The 16,266-nt window shown below is 40.6% G+C and overlaps 1 protein-coding gene across 1 annotated transcript in view; it reads left to right on the forward strand.

The window, feature by feature from the left end:
• CNTNAP4 (contactin associated protein family member 4) overlaps positions 1 to 16,266 on the forward strand; it is a 236,478-nt gene that overhangs the window by 119,796 nt on the left and 100,416 nt on the right. The window contains exon 4 of the mRNA XM_024555910.4: positions 4,734 to 4,881. Coding sequence (XP_024411678.2) covers positions 4,734 to 4,881 — 148 coding nt within the window. The remainder of the gene's footprint in view (positions 1 to 4,733; positions 4,882 to 16,266) is intronic.

Consider the following 16,266-nt stretch of genomic DNA (forward strand, 5'->3'; position numbering starts at 1 on the left):
TTTCCAAACCATCTATGAACACCTTACTTACTCAGTGTGAAAATCATCAGGTCTCTCAAAGAAAAGAAAAAATGCAAATAAGGCTGTTTAATTATTATCACGTAAGACATACTACCTTAATTTTACTTGTAGATATTTCATGTATTTGATGATGTAATGGCATATTTCTTGACATCCTGTATCTCTGAGGAGGTTACCATTTATATGAAAAAGTCTTGTTGACGATCGAACATTTGCCTTTATTTTCTTTCTACTCCAGTAATTGCGAGAAAATGTGAAGTTCACTGGAAGGACCCTTTTGTCCGTACAAGTCAGCTGGTAGAGCCGTGTCCTCGTCCAGCAGTAATTTCAGTTGCATTACTCTCAACTGTGTCAAATATTTTAAATATAAGTTATGAGAAAAATGAAAAAAGCCTCAAATAAAATATCAAGTTTCCTCTAGGGTGACTTGTTGGCTTTCATATTCTGTTAGAATGAGGCCTTTTGATGGCTTAGCTAAATTATAGACTTTGGAGGAAAAAAAAAAAGGCTGGAATTAAATCCCTGCTCTGCCCTGGGCTAGCTGTGTGGCTTTCGGCCCATGACCTCTATAATTTTCATTACCCTCAGTTCTGAAGTGGGCAGAAAATGACTACCTCATAGGGCTGGAGCAAGTATTAAAGCTCCGTAATACATTTCTGCTGTCTGATGCCGAGACACAGACTTGACTTTGAAGACATTTAGATCAGTGACACCAAATGGTTGCTGCTTATTTCTCTCTCTGCAAGTTAGGCCTTGTGAACTCTTCCTCTAAAATCTTTTCCTGCTCCGAAGAAGTTTTGAGATAATACAGGGAGGGGAAAAGAGCACAGTTTATCCACAAATCAGAAGAATTTTTAAGCACAATTTTAGCGTGATGTGAGTTAGAAATGCTGAGCCCAGCCCACCCACGGGTTTAGTGGAGGGGGTGCAGGATCTAGAAATCTGCACCCTGCATAGCGCCTCCAGTAATTCCGACACACAGGGGAAGACATGAACATTCACGTGATAACATTTTTGAGAGATATTTAAAGGATATTTCCTTCATGAATTGTGAGGGCTGAATAATCTTTTTAGCATTGAGGAATATCTTCTAGGCAAAGGACATATATTTGAATCCTGGTAGTGTTCATAGGACTTTTTATTTATAGGGTAATAGAACATAAATCCTATGCCCCATTCACAAACATTCTGAAAAAATTCCCATTGAATATTTGATTTCACAGCAGAATCTTTGTTACCTTATACAGTTTATTTAAAAAAACTTCGATGCATGGAGCAAAATAGTACAAATATTGTTCAGTTAAGTATACAGGAGTGGGCAAAAAGTAGGCTTACAGTCGTCAGTATACAAAACAGAATTTATTCTCATTTATTCGTGTTACAACTGTAAACCTACTTTTGCCAACCCCTTTATTTAATTAACAGTAATGGTGCATATTTTCCCAATGATGTTGATCTTACAAAGTTTATTTCAGGCACCCAGAGCACTACTAAATAACATTTCCATCTACTCTGTCACTGTATACACTTTCCATGTCTATGTCTTACTAATTATTATAAAATTAATACATGTGTGTTAAAAAGTTTAGATATGGCCCTGGCTGGTATGGCTCAGTGGGTTGAATGCTGGCCTTATGAACCAAAAGGTTCCTGGTTCGATTCCCAGTCAGGGCACATGCCTGGGTTGCAAGAGGCAACCAATTGATATTTCTCTTGCACATTGATGTTTCTTTCCCTCTCCTTTTCCCTCCCTTCCCCTCTCTCTAAAAAAATAAATAATTAAATAAGTAAATGAATAAAAATAAGATATGACCGAAACATGTTAAGTAAGAAACCCATGTCCCCTGCCTCACGATTTCCCTTAACCTTTGTAAGAACAAACTGCTTAAAATTTTGAATGCTCCAAGATATTTTTATTACATATACAAACTAAGTATCTTATATTTCTTCTTTATGTTCTCAATATTCAAATAACTCAAAATCAATCAGGAAAATGCTAAAGGTTTATTTGTATATGTGAAAATGTGAAATGTTAAAGGCTTTATTTGTATATCTCCCCATTCTACTTGGCTGGTGCCCCCATCACTGTGCGTCTTTCCTCCCAATCCCTTAAGACGCTGGGATCATCACAGTGGCATCTATCTGTGTCTGGGAAGCTGCGTTAGTGTTGAAGAAATGGGAACTCTTTTGGAGCTAATTCATCACCCAGCTGTTCATTGAAAGAAACCACAATTAGGGTTGGTATTGGCCTGCGAGTGGCTTCCAGAGAAATAGAATCAGAGTATAAGAGGGTCTGATTAGGGCTGCATGTCTATAGACCAGGTTCTCGACCCTGGATGCACATGACCCTGATTTAGAGAGCCAGTAAGTACACACACACACATACCCAGTGCCCAGGGAATGGAGTTTTCACCCGTGGAACAGGGTGGAACTTTCTAGAAGGGTCTGGTTATCAGAGTCCAGATGTCTGTGGGATAAGCAGTGTTCTCCTCTTGGTGTTCTGGGAAGTAACGACTAGAAAGGTGGCCCTGACATGTGTGAAGCCCCTTGGGTGACTGTCCTTGTTTTATGGGAGATGCAGCACGGATGTATGCACTCTCGCATCTGCCGTGCCCTGAGAGGCCCTGCCATGGAGAAGTCTGCTGGACTTTGCAATCAAACAGATGAAGACCCCAGGCAATGAGAATGTAAGGAAAATAAAACAGAAAGATAAGATGCAAGCGTATCAGATACGCTACTTTAGAAACTGGAATCAGGAAGGGCCTACCTTAGGTGGTAATATTTTGACCAAGGCCTGAGATGACAGGACCGACTGGCTGAGCAGAGATCCTGAGGGAAGGACCTTCAGAGAGGAGTGAACAGCCGTAAGGACAGAGCTTGGCTTCTGCATATAGGCGCAGTGTGGCTCCAACAGAAGGGAGGATTTTGCCAAAGACTGTGTATGTTTGATAAGGAGTTTGGATTTTGTCCCAAGAAGTAGTGAGGGTGACATGGTTTAATTTACCTTTAAGAGTCTTACCGAGCCCTGGCTGGTGTGGCTCCCTTGGTTGGTGCTTTGTTCTATGGACTGAAGGGTTGCAGGTTCTGTTCCCAGTCAGGGCACATACCTGGGTTGCAGGTTCAATCCCTAGTTGGTGTGCGTACAAAAGGCAACCTATCAATGTTTCTCTCCCTCTCTCTCATGTCCTCAGGTGAGGATAAAAAAAATCTTACCGATCACTTGAAGGAGAAGAGACTTGGGATGGGGATGGGGATGGTGAGGGGGAACAGAAGAATAAAACAGTGAAAAAGAAGCCATTGAGGTAGTTCTGGTGAGATCATCCATTGTGGGTCACAGCTGGGATGAAGAAAGATGCCGCCATTCTTGGAGGTGCTATCACAGAACTGTCTGTGGGGTGTGAGCCTGAGAATTGGGTGTATGGGAGTATTGTATTGGTGGGAGTGGGGGCAGGATGGAGAGAATTGATTGATGAGGGGGATCTAATCAAATTAATTTGACTGTGAAACACGCAACGTGCTACTTTTATATATTAGAAAATATTTTTGTAAATGCTGGTAAAGGGGTATTTGTGAAGTAGAAAGAAAAGTAGGCAAATGGAGAAACTCCCTGTGTGTTGGTATTTCTCATGCATTTACCTCTGCCTGTGTGATCTATGTGAGGTTGACCTTATTTGTTGATCCAGTTTTGGTAAGATGTAAGAGAGCCTGCAAAAGTGGTACCATCATCCCGTACTTTGTGTCTATATACGCTAAATGTTAAAGTTAAATAAAAGGAGGAGGAGGAGGAGAAACAAAAATACAAATGTTTGAGAACAAATTCTGTTTCATCCTAACTTTTTCTGATATGAAGCCTTACAGTGTATCATGTAGGAGAGAACAAAACTGGCTTAGATGTTAGGTGCTGCAGTGTGTGGGTTTTGCAGGTGAGCTACGTGTTAGGTAGATGCATCCTTATATTGTGGAGGGAACATAGCTCCTAATATTACTGTGTAATAGTTCTACCAAATGCCAGTTTTTTGTTTGTTTATTTCCCTACCTGTCTGACCTTTAATTTCCCCACTGCAATTTGACTATGCTCATTTAGCATCATTCTCAACGTCTTTCTAGTTTGCAAATTCTAGAGTCTGAAAATCTAATCATAGGTCTTTCCAAATTGTTGTTGCTTCCAGTTCCCCTGCACAATTTTTAATGTGCTTATCCGGCAGTGTGGTGAAGTTTAACAACCTGATACGAGAGTGTAGTTCTGACTCGAAGGTTGGGTGATGCATTTGTTTATGGTAATGAGTGAGATGAGAAAGTGAATCAGCAGACATGTCAACCTTACTCATTCATCAGTGATGCGAGCAGCTTTGCTGATCATGGTTTTTGACTTCTGGAATATTTCCTCATTTTTAAACTTTGTGCTCTTCACTATGTTTTAAGTTTAATCTGAACTTTATAGAAACACACTTTATTGAAGGTATCATAGTTAAAAACTGGATTAGTGGGGATGGTGGAATTTAAACTACTCTGAATATAAGGAAAAGTTTAGGCAATAGTAACTTCTGTGGATGGGGAGACACTACGACATAACTGCTAATCTGATTTTCTCAAAGAGGTTAGGCATCGTCATAGTGAAAAGGCAAGCAGACGTTGCTCATCGACATTCAAGGTGACAAGGCGAAATGAATATACTGTGGGTACAATGATTTCCTTCTTTCCCTCCCTTCTAGGGTTTTTCAGGAAATGCAAATGCAGACAGTGTTGTGTACTACAGACTCCAGCCTTCTATCAAAGCCAGGTTTCTGCGCTTCAGCCCTTTAGAGTGGAACCCCAAGGGCAGAATTGGAATGCGAATCGAGGTGTTTGGATGTGCATATAGTAAGTGATTGTTTACCTAACACACTGAAATAGATATCAAAGGAGATGACTTAAAAGCCGAACTCCATGCAGAAATTGACTTTATAGATATGTAAAGAGAGAGAAAATTGAATGGTTTTTGTGGAAAGCTTTTTGTGTGCCCATACGTGCCAGTAGACAAATCAGAAATGAAAGCCTTTTTAAAATGCTTTCATATTTTAAATCAGAAATGGAAGCATTTTATAGATAGACAAATCCATATAGAGGTAGTTAAGTACAGATAACATGTTTGTAGATATATGCGAACCCATTTATCCAAATCTAATATTATGGACTAGATCCTAACTCTCAAATATTAGAGCTTCTCCCCCACTGGAATATATTTGGATGTTTCATTTGGGCACCCCGAATTTCGTGAAAGAGACAGTGTTCTGTTTAGTATAACCAATGATCTTTAGGAGGCCAAAGAATGTTTTTTTCCTGTAGCCTAAAAATAATACACCATGCAACTCACTTATGCTGTGCTCTCAGCATAAATTCATAGAAAAGGTAAAGACTTCTGCCAGAATATAATTTGTGTTTGAAATACTTTCACTTAAAAAAGGGCAGAAACCACAGATTTCACTTAGTCTCCTCTTAATGAAGCATTTTTATTACATCTTTTTGTGGGGCAGGGATCTACGCGTTATTGATAGCCCACCTCAAGCCTCACCATCCTGTTGAGGCTCTTTTATTCTAGAACAGTGAGTTGGTAAGTGTGAGATCTGCAGTCATCAGACGAGCAGCCTGAGGTTTGGAGAGAGTCAGTGCTTTGGCCCGGATCTCACAATTAGTATGCGGGAGAATCGGAGAAGAACCCGGGACTCTTCACTTCCGCTGCACCGTTAGTCCTCCAGTAAACCTCATTATTTTAGCCGCTGAAGCTTTCTGTACACATTGTTGCCACGTTGTGATGTTAGTTCTGGTTCACTTTATTTAGATACGTGCAAGGCAGGCACGTCACACAGAGGGCAGACACCTTGTTGAAGTTGTCTTACCTGTGTCAGACAGAGGACCTGTTGTACAGAGTTCACGGGTCCCTACATTCTCAGTGACGTTTCTGGTGTCCACCACCGCCAGCAAGCATTCTGTCCCTGCCAGGCCCTACAGGATAGTAATCATAGTATTGACCTCACAAGTAATAATAAGAATAGCAATAGCACTAATATTAATAGTATTAATTTTTATCATTCTAAAAATAGCAAATTTTTCTTAGGTGCCTATTATATGTCTTCACTATTTTGAGCAGTTGATTATTATTTTTTAAAAAAGTCCAGATGACTATCATTAGGGAACTACTCCATCCCTCCACTTTGCAAAGAGGGAGACGCACACCTAGAAAGGAGGACCGGCTCAAGCTACACAGATGGGAAGGGACAGAGCTGGGAAGGGATGGGAAGGTGGAGTCGAGCTACCAGGCTCCGGAAGCCAAGCTCCTGCTCGTGTCCCTCCGGCTGCCCAGTCGCAGTGCTGAGCCGTGGGCGGCTTGCGTCTCACCCTCCGCTCAACTTCCTGCCGGTTTTCTTGGCTGCACCAGTTCAGCTTAGCCACTTCTGTTATGTGCTAGTTGTCACACTTCACAATTGTCACACTTAAATGAAATCACCCCTAAGAAGTAATCCCACCCCAAATTTTGATTCTGGGGCACTGAAGCCAGTCCGTCTTATTTGTCTTTGGATTACAGAGTTTAGCACGATGGACAATTTACACAACAAACTTCAAAATGCTTCATATTACAGGTACTTTCTCTACTTCCTCAGAGCAGCCTTGCAGAATATTTCTTTATCATGTAAATAGTAGCTAACAGTTATGGAGTGCTTACTCTGTCAGATACAGTCTTCATAGACATTCTAATTTAATCCAAAAACATGACCCATGTGATAGATAGAGTCTTAGAAATGTTAAGCGGTTTTCACAGTAGCACACACTTAGTACATATTCAATCTAGGATGTGAATTATTCATTATTGACGCACCACTCATACTGTTTCCGTGGAAGTAACTGCTGACGTACAGTTTCCTTTGAGTTGTCTGCTGCCATGTGCCTAACGATAACTCAAACCTCCCCCCCACTCTCACTGGTCTGAAACCCTGGGACATTCTTTTCACTGTGACTTCACTTGCTGTTTGTTGGAGTGAGCACAGCGCCCACGGGTTTAGTCAGCCTTCTTTTCTCACTGACCCGTAGTCAGAGAAGCGTGCTAGGAGCCCACGTGACTTTAACGCAAACATGAACACATATGGTAAAATGATTTGATGGGATTCACTGTAAAATGACTGTTGTATAATTTTGGCTAAAAGAAAAAGTAATAAACTTAATGGGAAAATACCCCCATAGATTCCCTAAAATGGCCTCAGAATGGGTTAGATGAGAGTGCTTTATGGGATCATGTTTGATCAAATTGATTTTAATTCCTCTATTACAGCATAGTCACACTTGAATCAGCCTGGTAGGTTATTAATTTACTAAAACATGGTGCTATATAAACATCATTTATTAAACCCTTAATATGTGTCAGATACTATCCTTTCCGGGCATTTTCTGATTTACTCCTAACAACACAGTGAAGGAGACCATGAGTGTTACCATCTCATGCAGGAGTAAGAGGAGACAAGCAGAATTGTTGGCTGAGTTAGGCTGTGGCTTGCTCTGGGCTGCCTGGTACAGAAATAGAAGGGACCGCTGGCTTCCCCTTTCCTCAAGGAAGAGCTGGAGGTGCTATTGGCACAGGAACACGGCTGCAAGACTCTGTCTGACGTAGTCCAGATGTAGGATGAGACCGGATCTTCTCCAGATATACCAGGCCATTCTCCGGCAATCCCTAAGAAAGGAAAGTGGTGTTGGGAGGAGGGCAGCGTTTCTCTCCCGGGTCTGGTGGGTCCATGCTGACACTTCAGTGAGCCTCTTCTGACTGAGGAAGTCCTGGAGGCTGTATGCAACCCACCGCCTGTGTGTCTTGAGGCTCCAGACACGGGGGAAAGTGAACCTGAGAGAAATAAAGAAGCTTGTCCAGGATTACACAGCCTGTGTGGGATCTAAGATTTAAAACCAGGTCATCACTTTCCAAAGCCAGTGCTCTCGACGACTAGATAAATCACGCATGCATTCACCTTTTAAGTAATTCTGACACTTGTTGAAAGAGAATTCTACTAGGTATTGGGTAGAGGGAGAAATTCTAAAATAATATATATTTTTGAATAATATGGAAATTATTTTGTATATTATTTTTGCTTTCTTACATTAGGTTTACTAACAATCCTTTCATTCTGCACAGCAAAGTACAAACACAACATTATCTCAGTTGCTACAGAGTTACAAAACTCAAAACAGAAAACTTACAGTCTGACTACAATAAAAGCCAAAAAAACAATGTGCCCATGGCTCAGATAACCCACAAGACCACCAAGAATAACAGCCACAACAAGGGGTCTGTGATGGCCCTGTGGAGCTGGCTGTCAGCTTGCTCACCATTGAGAGTGGGGAGAGAAACACGTGGAGTGTGGGCGGGTATGCGTGAGTACATGTGGAAACAGAAGCAGTTATGGCAACTGACATGGAGGGTTTGACCCTTGGGTCAGAAGAGGAAGTGTTATAAAAATTATACAAACTCATTGCAAATTTTCATAGCATGAGTGTATGCTGCATGTGAGGAATAAGTGATTGATAAATTGAGAATAATGTAGAAAAAATTACAGCAATAGATTTTGAAACTAAGATGCAGACAGTTTCACCTGGGAGGCTCGTCGAAAGGGGAGGAAGGGCATGTCCCGGTCAAGCAGAGGAGCGAGGATGGCCGGAGGAGCAGTTTGTATTTGGGAAAGGTCATTCCGACGTAAGTGCAGGGCGCAGAGAGGAGGCAGCAGCTCTGTTAGGAGACTTCCAAACTCACTTGTGAAGTGACAGCAGAGCCTCAAGCTGAAGGACAAGGACCCAGGGGAGGAGGTTCTTTGACTTGCATCAGGTTCAAAATATGCTGAGGCTGTCGACTCAAGAGAGCTCAGTGATTGTGTGTGAGGGACACTGGGTTATGAAATTTGAAGAACTCTCTGGAAGGTGGTGCCATTTACTGGGAGGGGGCACTGGAGAATTAATGAGTTCCGAAAGGGCACAGGAGAGAGAATTAATTCCCTTGTTGACACAATTGAATTCAAGTGCCTGTGAAATTGGAAGGTTGGAACTCTAAACCCTCTGGGTTGACGATATATAATTTCAATCTATTTAAATATCATTTTTTGTTATTAAATCATAACATTTCCACTTTTGGCATTACTGTTAATAAAAGTATGAAGTTCTGTGTTTGCATAACTACTCGTGTCTTTGAAGAGCCGAAATGCATTTCTATCATAACCAAAGCAGGTTCTTTATACCATTTTTGAAGTGGTGTGCATTTTTATGCCAGGCTCTCTTTGTGCTTCATACATGTGTCTGCTGAACCTGGAGGTGGCAGCTGGTCCCATGAACACTGCAGGGAAAGTGGCTACTGTGAGCACCACACATGCTTTTACTACCCTCTCTCCTGATGACTTAAAGCAGTGAGTTGTTATGAAGGAGCATCAGGTGAATGGAAAATCCATATCAAAGAGGATGTTTTACTTTTATGTCAGAAAAAGTGGAGTTGTTTCCTGAGTAATGAGAGAAGTAGGAGCTAAATTTTATGGGTTCAAAGGGAAAGCATGAATCTCAGATGCCTTAGCCGTAGCACTTCAGAACATGTTTACAGGCCCAGACAAGGATGCAGGTAAGGAAATAACTTTTGGAAGAGAGAAAATGTTTGATGACAAAGAAATGGTACTCTACTAAATGTCCCAAAGGAGAGTAAGCGAAGGCAGGGAAAGGAAAGTGGGTCTGAGATGTCCTTAGGAAGTGCCAATTAAGCCACAGGAGATAATGTTTTTTAATTAAGGATGAATTGCTGAGACAGTTGCCCTTAGTAAATTTTAAGTTTCTGGTCTCTAGTTCTTACGTAAACACCCTCATTTTGTAATCCATGATCATCCCTTCCTCATCCTCCACAGAATAAGAATATCCAACTGCCCAGCCATACTGAACTAATTTTCATTTCTCTCACATGCCATGATTGTATGATTTTTCTAGACTAGGATGTTTGGACCAGGCCTCAGGCAATTGCCATACATCCAACTCTCGTTCTACCCAGACTCAGGGGTGTCCAACCTGCGGCCCATGGGCCACATGCAACTCAGGATGGCTATGAATGGGGCCCAACATGAAATCGTAAATTTACTTAAAGCATTATGGGATTTTTTTGTGATTATGTGTCACAATGTATTTAATATGTGGCCCAAGACAACTCTTCTTCCATTGTGGCCCCGAGATGCCAGAAGGTTGGACACCTGATAATCCTTTTACTCATCACCTTTTCACAGCATAGAAATCACTGTTTCTGACAACTGTGATACTCCACACTTAGGTCAGAGGACATTTCCACCTCTCCTGGAACAGCCAGTCTGCTCCTAGTCACACCGTGCTCCCCTTACACTCTGTCATAATCGGATGGTCCTTTTTGGTTGTCAGTCTTCTGCACAAATGCAGGAAGGAAAGGAGGTGGCCAAGTGAGCCTCAGGAAGGCTTTTCCCATCTTCTAAGCAGCATATTCAGCCTGGTAAAGCTCAGGCATAAAACACAGGGAGAACTGAGTGAGAAGATTGGAAGAGAAGAAATGTATAGAAGTGTTAAACTAATAAGTATATTGTTTAAATGCAGACTTTAAGAGAAAATCATGGATTCTATTTCATAAATGGCACAAGTCAATAATTACAAAACTCACATTAGCTTTTTAAAAATAAGAATGTGCATTTTATAATGTAAAAAATATTGAAAGTTGGGACTACTTACATCATTAGATTTCAGTTTAAAAAACATATTAGTAAGAAATATGAGAAACTGGCATGAGAACTAAATATTTGCCTGGAAACAAACAAACCCTGATAGAACTAGGTAAGAGTCTTTCGTCTTTTCAGGATGCTAATTTCTCATACCACATTCCTGGTTTGGGGCAAAAATAAAAAGCAGTAAGTCTGTTAGATTCACTATAAAGAGTAGTTATAATTGAATTCAACACCTATTTTTTAAGCTACTTCCATGAGTTAACTGCTGAAATCTTGGCTCAGCTAAATTAAATACAGTCCTTGCTCTCAGATTCTTTGTCAGCTGATACTATAGCTGAGAATTCCATTTTATGTCAACATTCACAGCAAAGAGAGACTCTGGGCAGCCTAAAACCAATGAGGGTAAATTCTCATTCTTTGCAAAGTTTATAGATTGAAGATGAGTGAAGTTATGTTCAAATTAAAATAACGTTAACTATTATAATACCAGAAAATAAGGAAACTCTGAAAAACCCATCAGAATTATGTCAAAAGAGCCACCTGAGGAGGCTGCCACTGACCAAAGACGGAAATATTTTCATGTCAGTGAGGATAGTACCTGCAGTTTGGAAACATATTAAATATGTTTAAGTGAATGGGTTCAAAATAATACTAAAATAATCTCATTGATCACTTCTGAGAGATATTAAGGAGCCAGCTCATTATTTTGAAAACTAATAAAGGAAAGGAAAAAAAAATCAAATATTTTCTCTATTTTCCTATGTAATCTATACCTCAAGGTAACCTCGTAGAAGACTAGAGGGAATTTCTCTTGTAAGATATATTCCAGGTAATAAAGAAAGAAAGAATAATAGGATTAGTACATGCCCACTTTACACTCCTAAATATTGATAGACCAAGTCAATTATTAGAAAAGCCCATTAAAAAACAATTTGCTTTTCAGTACCAGTCACAGCAGAGTAGCTTTCAGTGGACTATCTTGCTGCCTATAGTGCTTATAATTCCTGGATAAAATATATATTTAAAACACTGCTCAGGGCTGTGAAGTTCAACTTAAAACCAGCAGAAACTTGAGAAGACTTGACTTTTCAAAGAAGGAAAGCAAACTCCAGAAGATACACAGTTATCTGACTTTGTCCTAAAAACACACCCAGTGTGCAGGACATCATAATGTTTTTACTAGGCTGGGGAGACAGAGGTCAGAATATAAGGTGGCCAGAGTGGCTAGAAATTTAGATTGGAATACTGAAAAGCAGGGAGTCAGAGAGGGAGAGACTCAACTCCTGCATGCAAACTTCCCTTAAATCCTTGGCTGGTTCCTTAGCTGACTTGCCCCAGATGAGATACCAAGAACCCAGGGAAATCAGGAACCAGGGCATCAAAGTCCTAAAGATTTCAGTATCTCCTCTGTGCTGAAAAGACCATCTTCGGAATTTAAGTCCAGCCAAGTTACAGGGACTTGTTAAATGCCTTAGACTTTTAACTGAAAAAGACAGAAAGGCGTTGCCTTAGGTAGTAAAGACCACACGAAGACCAGGTGTTGTGCCCTAAGGCAAAGAACAAACCAAAATGGACCTGTCCCAACAGAGCTTGGAGCCTAGCATTGGCTGGGTCTGGGTGATCTGCCAGCAATTCAACTCCCTGAGGACCCCTTCCATTCACCTCCTGCCAGAACCACCCCTCCCTCCCCAGTCTCTCCCACCCTGTCAACTCGCCTCACCTTCTCCCCCTCCCTACTAGTCCTTCTTTCCTGGCCCTAGACATTTACACAGCTGGTCATCTGTCAGCTTTAATATCACTTCCTTCAGAGGTATCATCTCTGTTCAAATCCCTCATACACCCCTGTCCTTTTCCTTCATACCCCACTTAAAATTTGTAATTATATATCTCTGCACATGGGATGAATTGCCTCTTGTTCTTTCCCTTCAGAGTGGAGGATCCACGAGGATAGAATGCGCTCACTGTTGCAACACCAGCTCCTACTGTAGGACCTGGTTTGGTACCTGTTTGTTAAATGGATGAGTTAAGAAAAACATCTGATTAACCACAGTATAAACCATAAGATGAATAAATATATAAAAACCCACAAATTAATTATACAGTAGCAATTGATTAAAGGAGAAATATCTGAGATGATCATATGAGATTTTAAATGTTTGTTGTTATTGAATGATAATACAATCTCAATAAATGTTGAGGCATTTTGATACTTCCATTTGATACCCACAGCTGTGTGTGTGTGTGTGTGTGTGTGTACGCCGATCGGTTGGAATTATTCTCCACATATTCCATAAGGAAATTAAGAATAAGCATGTGACCTCTGTAATATTTATTACAAAACATATAAGAAACAGAAATACAACTTACATCTTCCAATGACACACTCTACTGTCCTTGACATAGTACATGTTACCAATGTCAAACCTGTTTAAAAGGCTAATTTAGGTTGATATTTAAGGGCCAGCGATCGTGTTTGTTCCCATGACCTCCTGGAGTGTTGTCCCTGACCTTAACTCGGGCTATTTAAAGCCACGATAGTAAAGTCACCTCTTCCTTGTGGTTTTATGCTGCATTTGATCCTGTGTCTTCTTCCTTTTTATTGAATTAAGTTGTCTTAAACGTAAGAGTCCCTTAAATCATTCTGTCTTCTTTTATGCTACTATGCAAAAATAGTACAGCCTATTTCCTGTTGATTTCTCAAGTGCTTAGTCTCTTCCCCCATCTCTTTAAAACCCAATTCAGTAATGCAGATCTCGAGTGCCCATACATCATGCTGTTGCTTTAGTATTTCACTCTGTAATAGTTTAACGGTGACTTAGTCTGATTTATGTTTCTCAGAAGTCAAAATGGGACCTCTGTTTGTTCAGTAATTCGTAGGTAGTAATTTTCAAATATGCAGTACGATCAGTGTTTAAGGCTGACTTCACTGTTGGGCAAGAAGAGTTTGGCCCATAGCCCTCTCCAGCCGTAGCACGCTTTTTCCATTTATATATTTTGAGGTTTTTTCTAAAGAATTAATAGCAGAAGACTCTCGTGTTTTTTTCTAAGAAGTCTTTCATGACCTTCAAATACAATAGTCTATTATTCAAGAATTTGTTTTCCCGATTACTCATTTTCTATTCCAACTTTTTTATTTTAAGTTTCTTAGTCAACTGACCTTATCAATAATGTGGTGATTCATAGTTTAATTCACAGAATCAATTTCTCTCTGAAGCGTCTTTCAGGGACAAGTGACTACCACCTGCTCAATTTTCTGCAAGTACCGCCTACAGTACAGTAAAGAAAACATATTCATTTTCCATGGTACAATTCAGCACGCAATGAGCTTATCCCTTTTCTCTTGTCCTGTCACCTTCTTGTTGTTCTTGTCAGATAAGCTTCCTGCTGTCATCTGCCCCGGGATCGCTCAGAAACCTGTACTCCTGGGTGTGGCTCAGGCAGAGCCCAGGGTGTTGAATGTTTTTGGAGACCACCCAAGAGATTCTCCTCAGTTGATTCTAACACTGTGGGACCGTGGGACTCAATTTAAGAAACCATGCTTTTGGATATGATTTTCTTAGTAATTCACTCAGGGGGCGAGGGAAGCATTGCTTTTGCAAATGGCAACCTCTCATAATTTGAGAGGCCTCAAACTTCTGGAGCCAGGGGTAGGATGCAGGGGTGAGGGGTGGAGGATGTGAAATATGCAGAGGTAGAAAAACCATCTTCTGCATTGGCGATGACACTCTCCTCTGAGGCGGAGGGAGTTAACTCCTCTTGTACATGTTAGAAATCACTTGGGACCCAGTCCCCCAGTCCTGCTGCAGAAGCAAAGCTCCCTAGGGGAAAAAAAGTGCTTTGTTTTTGCATCGCTACACCTTCCCCTGGGCTCACAGAGAGCTCTCTATCAATATGTGCCGCAGGAAGAAGCACAGAATGTACTTCAGCAATACTACTTCTGACACAATTCCCTGAAAGAAATTTGAATATTTTCTTTTGGAAAATGCAGCCTTCCACAGAAGATTGTATTTCTGAATCACTCAAGTTAAGCAGACCCTGCCTCTTTCCTGGGGTCACAGGGAGAATTTGATGCGAGAGCAGAGCCCACAATCTTTGCGAGGCTCTTCTTTCTTTGATCGCTGCTGTAAATGAGACGATTGGAGATGGAGGTGCTCACTGAGGAGGACTCAGGTCACCGACAATTGATGTGGTAAGTCAGCGCAGGCATTCGCTGACAGGCAGAGAAAAAGCCACAGAACCCACAGACGGTTCAGAATCCCTCTTGCTGTCTAACCTGGCAGTGACATTGATAACTGAGCATTACTCGTGCACTTCAGGGACTGATTACTTTGAAAGAGGCCACTTTTAAAAAATGAGCACACCAAATATATTTATTAAACTTCCCTGTACCTCTTTCCTTGTCCCATATTTTAATAATAAATAATGGTATTATCACTAGTAGTAGCTAACAGTTATTAAATTCTAGTTATGTGCCAGCAACTCTTCCAAAAATTATGCAGAGACACATTCATTCAACAATCCTATGAAGGGTATACTATGGTTATTCCCATGTTACAGATAAGAAAACAGAGCGAAGAGGTTGAGCAACTTGCTGTGACAGAGTCTGTCACCTGCAGATGAGTTGCGTTGTATGTCATGGGCTGTGTACAGATGTGGCTGAAGTAAAGATTTTGAGACGGGGAGATTATCCTGGATGATCCAGGTGGGCCCACGGTCACAAGGGTCCTCATGAGAGAGGCGAGAGGGTCAGAGGCAGAGAAGGAGGTGTGACTGTGTCAGAATAACGCGCAGCGTGTTACTGGAGAATTCGAGTGCATGCCCCCACATGGTGAGCCTGGGTATGACAGGGCTGTGTTAGCATTGACCATAATCCAACCATTAAAAGTACACCTCCATTAATAAGCATACTAATGAACAAACTTGCAATTAGAAAAATAACTTTCCTCTCTATTAGGTAACTTGTCCCCTCCTCGATCTTTGGACTATATGGGTCTTTTACTGTTACAAATTTTGTTAACTTCTGGTTTCTCAGTTTTCCTGTAGTCAGTTTTCTAACACCTCTACCTTTTCCTATTTATACAACTAAACTGTGTACAAAAGATTCTTTTCCCAAAAGTGTTTGACAAAAGATAGGAATAAATGTATTATCAACTATTAATTTAAATATATTATTTTGGATATTTAATATAGTGTTTCTAAGTAAATAATTACTGAGTTAGATTAATTTTATTAATGGTATATACTCAGATCTCTTATAGGCTAGATTTAATGTAAAGAAATGTTAAAAATCATCTGCACTTTTTCTTTTGTGACCATGTTTTGCTTTGGTAGTGCTCTATTAAGAGTTCAAAATCTGAAAATCTTTGTGGAATAGTGAAAATAAATTCACTATTACCAGTGATGGCTAAGACTTGAAATGTTTCTTTCCCAGTGGTGTAAAGTTGCGTATTTTTTAAGTTAGTAGTGTTAAAAGTAAAATTTTCAAAAACGTAAAAGCATGGCTCTCATTCAAATACAGAAT

Source organism: Desmodus rotundus, chromosome 12 (genome assembly GCF_022682495.2).
Source record: "Desmodus rotundus isolate HL8 chromosome 12, HLdesRot8A.1, whole genome shotgun sequence".
NCBI classification, from domain to species: domain Eukaryota; kingdom Metazoa; phylum Chordata; class Mammalia; order Chiroptera; family Phyllostomidae; genus Desmodus; species Desmodus rotundus.